The sequence below is a fragment of the Staurois parvus genome, unplaced genomic scaffold, assembly GCF_062004578.1.
Source record: "Staurois parvus isolate SC_StPar_1 unplaced genomic scaffold, SC_StPar_1.0 ptg000031l, whole genome shotgun sequence".
Classification (NCBI taxonomy): Eukaryota; Metazoa; Chordata; class Amphibia; order Anura; family Ranidae; genus Staurois; species Staurois parvus.
Genome location: NW_028317827.1, coordinates 16,925,200 through 16,934,256, shown reverse-complemented (window position 1 = coordinate 16,934,256; position 9,057 = coordinate 16,925,200). Strand labels below are relative to the sequence as shown.

Sequence of the window (9,057 nt, the reverse complement as noted above, 5' to 3'; positions counted from 1 at the left end):
TCCAGCATGTTTATGAATTATATGAATATAAAATTTTTGCAGGACCCCTTGCTTATCCACACTAATAATTGCACTTTAGTCCAAACTTTTATTTTTAACTAAGTGTACAACAATAAAGTGTTATGTTTATAATACATATTGTATGGGTCCCTTAAAAGTCCACTAGGTGCAGTTTCAGTTTAAAAAAAAAAATATTCTACTCACCCACCCTTTATTCCTTCAACTACTCTCTTTACCCACCAAAGAGAAGAGAATTATCCAATAATTTGGGAATGTGCCCCTCCCTTTGCTCCCATAGTGAAGCATAGTGCAAGTAGAAAAAGGACCCTTTATAGACCCTGACCAGATCTACTTGGAGGTGGTGGACTGAACATAAAGTAAGTACAAGCACTTGGGGAGAGGGATTAGGTGGACCTGAAATTTTGCCTTGCACAAATTTGCTTTAAAGTAATATTTTTGTTTAAAACTCACTGTCCTACATTCATTTAAAATAAAAAAACAAACTGTAGAATTCTAAAATTGGAAATTCACTGTAAATGTACTGAAAAAGCTGCAATATAACCTAAACCTTTTATGGTTTAATTCCACCTGATTCTTCTTTGTGAAAGTCAGAGCTTTGATTACACACATGGAGATAAAAAGAACAACAGAGAAGCCTTAAACAGGAGCACTTATTTTTATTAGTCACTCCTATACATACTGCTTAGGGGAATCTTTGAGCAGATAATGCCATTATTACACCCCCTGAGTTTTACATTATTGGTACAATATAATACAATATCTTATTGCTATAAGAAAGAATGAATGACATCAGACACTTTGAATACCCAATGTGTAGATTACTGGAACATACAGAACTGATTTTTGACTTCTCTTGCAAGCAGCATGTGCACTAAAATGATCATTAACAGCATAAAACAGAAGCGTTTGTTGGGGAGAGGAAATTTAACAGAATACTGCTTTTAAAACAAGTGCTGAACCAAAGTGTAGCTGACAAATACACGCAATCACCTCATTATTAATACCAATCACAGGTGTGCAGTTACTCCTAACAACCAAGCAGGTTTCAACATAAAGTTCATTCAAAGATTTTTTCTGATGGGTTGCTTTGGGTTAATGGATTTTCTGTAGAACAGTTAGGATTTCAGTGTAGTGGGGCATGCAAGGTTCCTTGGTGGGTCTTTCAATCTATGCTGCACCTTTTAGTTGATTTCCTGAAAGAATATATAGAAAATTCACTTAATCCCTTGACCAGAGTAGCTCAGTAAAAAAAAAGCTGAACTTGGCTTTTAGAACTTTACAAAAAGCAGAGGAGATCTCTCCAAAGGTCTCCAAACAATGGTTAAGATCGGGCAAAGAACCATGTCACATCCCAGCCAAAATGCTCAAGCAGAGTTGGTTTTAAAACAAATACCTGTGGCCTCATCTGTTTGTCAGAATTATCTGCATAGCAGGGAACTGTAAGGCTTATAAACAGTTATTTAGAAAACCAAATTACTATCATATTCAGCAGGGATGAGCATGTACAGTAGAATTAATGAGTTTCACTAACTGACCTGCCCAAAGTAAATTGAAATCCGGTCGAATTCTATGGGGGCTACATTTTACACACCATCACTGCACATTAAGCTGCATTAAGTAAAAGTCGAATTTGTCATAATTGACTAATGCACTATGAAGGGCATAAAAATAATATGTGGGGTCTTGTAAGCTACGGTGCCACAAAATATTATATTAACAAATGAAGTGCTATAAAATATTATTACAATTGAATTATAACAGTAGATCACCTATACATCCCACATACCCATACTAATGTGTCAAAATAAATAAAAAATAAATTAAATAGTGTCATGCTCCATTGATAAGTGAAAAAATTGCCAAAAACAATATAAATATTCCACAAAAATGTTCTTTTGTATCTAAAAACAATATCACTTTTCAAAAGGTAAGTGTCCATATTTAATCCGTGATATCACACTCTTTCCAGTGATGTGGACAAAACAATAAGTGTTCAATTCACCACTGTTGCATAGTTGTAACAACCATGCCTGCATCTTCACTAGCTGTGCTCTCACCTGGTAAATATGACCAGACCGTTAAGTGAGGTCATAAATGGTGTCCCTTAATTTGGACTAACACTGGATGGTATTAACAATCTTCAGAGTTAGGGATCTCCTCACTTCCTTAAGATTCTTCCTCCATTGGTATATATGCCATAGAGAATAATGAAAACAGTGCCTTATCCTCTTTTAAAACATTTATTAAACATAATGCAGTGCACTCACATGTAAATGATGATAAAATCGCTTTAAAATAGATCCACAGCGTTTGCTAGCATTCATTAGAGTGTACTTGCTGTGTATTTGCTGTGTAACTGCCTGTCTCCTTAAGTGTCGTGACGTCAGGCAATTTTTTCACTTGTCAGTGGAGCGTGAACAATATTTCATTTATTTTTGATTTGTTATGGCACTATAAAGGGCATTTTAAGCAAAATGGGGCCTGGATGCTGGACAATACATACAGATGTTGACTCTAATGCAGACCATAGACGGTTTATCAGCTGATTTTTTGTCCGAAAAAAAAAACATTGTTCGTTCTGTAAACCGATGTTGCCATCAATGATTGCAAAAATTGGCAGTTTTTCATGAATTTTCCAGCATGACCGATAAACGAAATGAGGAGGAACCGCGGAAATCGTCCGATGCCATTGCCCCACTAACAGTGCGAAAATTGGCCGACTATTCTTTCCGACGAAATATTGGCCGATAAATGAACCTTCTATGGCCTGCATACTCCTCTTTTCAGAATCCCACAGGACCCTCAGTTAAATTGTGACAAGTAGGATTATGCTTTGGTTCAGTTCCTCCTGCACTCTTTACATTCTGATTGGGTAATAAGTGAGCTGTGAGCCAATGGGGAAGCAAACCAAAGTATAAAGTTGCAACTTGCTGTAGCTCACTACTATACTGCATACCCGAGCACCCTGGGTTTAGTGGGTCTAAAACTACTGGAAGCAACTGGAGTTACTTTTACTATCATATTGTGGCCTGTTTATAAGCATAAACCAATGAAAAGTTTACTTTAGGTGAGCCTGTGCTTTTCATATCCATTTGCTCTCCTCTTGTTCCTTTTAGCAGAGCAAAGAATACGTATGTTTCAAGCTGAAACGTGTTGCTTACACAGGGCTGAGGAATCTCTCCCCATCCATTGCTGGGTGTCTGAATGGCTAATCACTAAGCACTAGTGAAGTCATATGGGAGGAAGAGGAGTGACTCACATGCTCCTTCATACCTGGAAGTACTTGTCATTTCTCTTTTCTCCCTGAACTGAGCAGCAGGGGAGGAAAGGAAAGGAAAGGAGACTAGTGTCGCTGATGGGGCAGGTAAAAACATAAAAATGTTTCTTTTGCCTTGTATGGGCAATGCACAAGTTAGCATTAAACCAAAATGACAACTCAAATATTTAAAAAATAGTGGTTAATAATCAGAAAGTCTTCATTAAACTTGCCTTTATGTTTAGATTCGATAAACAGGTTCTGATGATACAGGTTTTGTTCATAGCTGGATTTCATAATATACCACCATGGATCACTTTCATTTGTCCATCTAATGGTCAGCGAACTCTATGACAGAAAGATTCAATAACGCTCATATAAAACAACTATTATCTCAGTGCAATGCAACATGTATTCCTTACTGTTTAATATTTGCCTTCTTACATAAGAATATTTGAGAAGGTAAAAATAACAATAGCAGCCCCCCGTCTCCATAATTCTGGTACCCTAGTTCTGTGCCTATGTGGTCTTTTTTACTGTGTTTTGACCTATTGCCCTGCTGTAGAAAAAAAGACTCCTGGATATAAGCAACATCCCATATTTTCCTATTTTTTTTTACAAGTTCATTGTTGTCAATGTTCAGGCTGACTGTGTCCTGCAATGCATTTACCGATGAGGGTCTCATTCATTTTAGCAAAGCTCCTGAAGCCATCGCACATATATTCAACAATTTTATTAATACATTAGTAAGTTGTCATTTCATAATGTTTGAATACAAACTGAGCTCCGATCCACCTTATTGCTTTATTGTAGCATCCATCAACCACAATCCAGACCTGTGTATGGCCTAATATCCTATGAGTTCCATGTTCATCAAAGCTGCCACAAATCACTATTGACCATCAGAACTTTGTGCAATTGTTTTTCTTCAATCTTCTTATACAGATGGACATTCTCAGCCTGCCCTCCTCTACCTGGGAAAGATCATAGCCAAGGTGTTTTATTGCTGAGTTGCCATAATACAGTAAAATGTATAATAGGTGGCACTGTGTGGTATAATGGACAGGCAAGGTAGAGAGATAAGCAAGAAAATGCTTGGAGTAGTAAAGGAGAATAGAAAGGTCCTTATGTGGATGAAGCAATCAGAACTATCTCTGGCCAGATCAATGAAGAGCTTTAAAGATGATCTCCAGCTTTTACCTTTTAGTAAAGTTTAAATAGTTTTGTTGGACCAGTTTGATCTAAACCAAGGGTGTCCAGCCTTTGAACTTTCCTGGGCACATTGGAAGAAGAAGAATTGTCTTGGATTACACATTAAAAACACTAACCATAAGGAAAGCTGATGAGCAGAAAAAGTTGTCAGATCATAATTTATCAATCACTGATATAGATAATGTACCAGTCTGAGTAATAAGACTTAAAGCAGAGTTCTAGTAAAAAAACAAAAAAAATAAGTCAGCAGCTGCAAAAACTGTAGCTGCTGACTTTTAAAAAATGGACACTCACCTGTCCCTCGATCCTGCGGTGTCCTCCCCGCAGCCTGTTTCACTGTCGCCCTGTGTTCCCAAGGCCGACATCTTCAGTATGGGCACCCAGCTTGCAGCTTCACAGCTGGGTGCTCACTGCGCATGTGTGAGAAGTGCTGCACTTTGTGAATGGTCCCGTAGTCTTCTGGGCCCTGTCATGTGTCCCAGAAGACTACGGAGAGGGAGAACAACTTCTGCTTTCTTTCACCTAGGTGATCACAGTGAAAGTGGGAGCTCGGGTACCTGTCAATGTCAGGAACCTGCTCCCCCCTCACTTCCCAAAGGTTCCAATCCTTAACGGGGAGCGGGGAACCAGTCCTTAAAGTGGAACTTCCCCTTCTGGGTGGAGCTCCGCTCTAATTTTTTATTATTAAAGTATATAAAAGTAAAAGAGCACAACATAAACTATTTTTTTATATAACTGTTTTTGATAATCTAACACATCAGTATCTGGTTTGATAGATGTAGTAGCAATTCCCAATGAATTTTCAAGGTGCCCATCAAATATTTTGGTACTAATTTCTCCCTTCGTGTGCTTCATCCTTGAAAATAGTTGCTCAAAAATATAGGTGCTGCCGAAAATTGATCCCATGAATAAGGCGTGATTGTGAAAAATTGGATATTTGTCTTTGGGAAAATAAAACTTATAAAAGTCCAGTAAAGAGGCATTGCCAGATTTTCCTTTGGCCAAGTGTAAACATATTTGTACAGAAAATGTTTAAATAAATCAACATTTTTAAGTAAGTTTACAATTTTGTGTTGGGCAAAATTGATAGCTGTCTTTGAGCCGCATGTAGCTGGTGAGCCGTAGGATGGACAAGCCTGGTCTAAACAAACAATTTAAACTTCATTAAAAGCTGGAGATCAGCTTTAAAAATAGCCCTTTAGCCCTGGTTCACACTGATGTGAATTGCCATTCAAAATTGCATGACAAATCACATACAATGATCAGGAATAAAACCGTTCTAATAGGTGCGACTCGCACCAATTTGAAAAGTAGCTCTTGCACTACTTTTGCTGATTTAAGGTGTGACTTGCATAGACATCTGTGCTTGAAGTCACACAGATACCTGTCAAGTAGCACCAGAAGTCACAACTTTGGAATCGTGTGACTTCACTTGAAAACCCGGATCCAGTGTGAATTGGGGCTTAAGGGCAAAAAGACCGCTTTTCTTAAAAGCCCCAGCTTCCCCGCACAGAGCATACTCAGGGTTGATGACATCCTCCTTTCTAACATGACCGTGTTTTGACATGAACAGCTATGTTCTCGGATGAGGTTACAATCTTCCCTGATATCCAGGAGCCCCCACAGAGCACCAAAGCTGGTGACCACACAGAAGGTGAGTATAAGTGTGTCGAGGGGTGAGCTTTAAAGAGACTCTGTCCCTTTGCCAAGGTAGTGCAGGCCATCAGAGTCTACTTAAAGCAATTCAAATCAACATTTTTTTCTGCAGACAATACAGCCTATATGTCCTATTATTTGATACAGACAATTATCACTGCTTTCACAAACCAAAAGGGATCATGATAATCAGTACAGTTCATGGAACTACTTGGAAGAGCTTGTTTATTGCCAGTTAAGGACAATTTGCTAACCGCCGACTATTAGTCAAAATGTGCAAGTGCTGGGTGAGGAAGAGATTTTGTTTTAACATGCTGCTCTTTTGTGGCAGATGATAAATATGGCCAGCCACCACTCTCGCCACCAATGGATATATCACTTGATAGAAACGTCACAAACTTTTGTTCAGCACTTAATGAACTATCATCCTCCCCCCTTGTGTATAGGTACTGTGTCCACCACTGTGAAAATGGCAGGACTGTTCATTCCACAGTAAAATGTGTTTGGCTATGTGCACATAATATATCAATGATCATAAACACTGTCTTAATGAAAAACTATCATAGAGCTTGATCACAGTCATCACTGAAATATAAAATAAAAAATAAAAAAATCATATAACTTTTCACTCTGAAATTTAAAGCAAATACAAAAAAAAAATAAATAACATTCAAGCATATGAAAATACTGACTCATTTGCAGCAATTACCAAAAACATAAAGCATGCTCACACGCACATAGACTAGTGCTTTTTCTATCAACCACAAACTTAAAAATATAGAAGAAAAAAGAAAAAATGTTAGTGCACTATTCAAATGCTTGATTTTCCTATACTGGATTCTCTTGCAGAGATATTACGGAGCAATGTCATTCACAACTGACTAAATGGTTCCAGTAGCAAACAGTTTATTGTTCCATTGAAGACAGTTTAATGTTCGTCCGAAGAGGTTCCAGCCATGAGATAACCATTGATTCCGTTAGTGCCATTCACCCCATTAGTGCTGGAGTTATGAGGTTTTTGTACACGCGGTGGCGAGTCTTCGTCTTCTGAACTGGATTCAATATCACTTCTGTCATCCTTTGACACCTGCAGAAAAAAGTTATCAAAACAGTTTATTGTTAAAGTGTCTGTCGCCAAAACATATGTTTAAAATAAGGGACTCACCTCCCGCCTGTACTTTGGGGAGTGCTGGTTTCCTGGTCCCAACACTGCTCTCACTGGTTCATAACACCAGTCCCTACATCACCACAGGACACCATAATGATGTACTGCAAATAGAGGTGGATCAAACCACTCATCACAGCTGGTTACCAGGAAATTGACACTCTCTGAAGTGTTAGATAATGTAGATTTTTCAGGCAACCATTTCCCTATATTACAGTAAAAATCCACAGAAGACAGCAAGAGAGGTAACTAAAAAAGCACAAACTCCACTTTTTAAAAAATGCCCATGCTGTAATTACCCATGCTCCAAGTGCTGTCCCTTGGTCTAGCACTACTAGTGCTCTTTGGGCAGGATGATACATCATTCTGCCTAGTTTGCTGAAACACACAGACTACATTCACAGTTCACTCCAGGACTGAGCAGCGTTCACACATCATTACGTGAGAACCATTCTAAAGGAATGCCACCCCCCCACCTCCGCCACAGTAGAGGAAGCTTCCATGAAATCACTGGTTCAACTAGAGTATACTGTATATATACACACACATATAGACAGTATATATACACTATATTGCCAAAAGTATTGGGAAACCCCTCTAAATCATTGGATTCAGGTGTTCAAATCACCTCCATGGCCACAGGTGTATACAGTCAAGCACCTAGGCATGCAGACTGCTTCTACAAACATTTGTGAAAGAATGGGTCACTCTTAGGCATGGTACCGTGATAGGTTGACACGTGTGCAATAAGTTCATCCGTGAAATTTCTTTGCTACTAAATATTTCATGGTCAACTGTTAGTGGTATTTATAATACCACTAACAGTTGACCATGGAATATTTAGTAGCAAGGAAATTTCACGGATGGACTTATTGCACACGTGTCAACCTATCACGGTACCATGCCTAAGAGTGACCCATTCTTTCACAAATGTTTGTAGAAGCAGTCTGCATGCCTAGGTGCTTGACTGTATACACCTGTGGCCATGGAGGTGATTTGAACACCTGAATCCAATGATTTAGAGGGGTGTCCCAATACTTTGTGTCCCAACAGCAATACAGCCACGAAGTGGTAGGCCACGTAAAATAACAGAGCAGTATCAGCGCATGCTGAAGTGCACAGTGTGCAGAAGTCACCAACTGTCTGCAGAGTTAATAGCTAAAGGCCTCCAAACTTGTGGCCTTCAGATTAGCACAACAACAGCACGTAGAGAGCTTCATGGAATGGGTTTCCATGGCTGAGCAGCTGCATCCAAGCCTTACATCACCAAGTGCAATGCAAAGCGTCGGATGCAGTGGTGTAAAGCACAGACTCTAGAGCATTGGATATGTATTTGCTGGAGCGACGAATCAGGCTTCTCTGTCTGATGGAAGTGTCTGGGTTTTGCGGTTGCCAAGATAATGGTACTTGCCTGACTGCACTGTGCCAAGTGTAAAGTTTGGTGGAGGGGGGATTATGGTGTGGGGTTGTTTTTCAGGGGTTGGGCTTGGCCCCTTAATTCCAGTGAAGGGAACTCTTAATGCGTCAGCATACCAAGACATTTTGTACAATTTCATGCTCCCAGCTTTGTGGGAACAGTTTGGGGATGGCCCCTTCCTGTTCCAACATGACTGCGCACCAGTGCACAAAGCAAGTTCCATAAATACATGGATGAGTGAGTTTGTGGTGGTTGAACTTGACTGGTCTGCACCTCAGATAGAAGACCTTTGGGATGAATTAGGGTAGACACTGCAAGCCAGGTTTTCTC

The 9,057-nt window shown here is 39.4% G+C and overlaps 1 protein-coding gene across 1 annotated transcript in view; it reads right to left on the bottom strand.

Moving 5' to 3' along the window:
• Positions 1–657: 657 nt before the first annotated feature.
• The window catches only part of CERS6 (ceramide synthase 6), a 316,537-nt gene continuing 308,137 nt past the window's right edge, over positions 658–9,057 (bottom strand). The window contains exons 11-12 of the mRNA XM_089660323.1: positions 3,511–7,232; positions 658–1,214 (exon numbers count right to left, since the gene is read on the bottom strand). Of these exons, the coding sequence (XP_089516449.1) occupies positions 7,074–7,232 (159 nt within the window). The 3' untranslated portion in view covers positions 658–1,214; positions 3,511–7,073. The remainder of the gene's footprint in view (positions 1,215–3,510; positions 7,233–9,057) is intronic.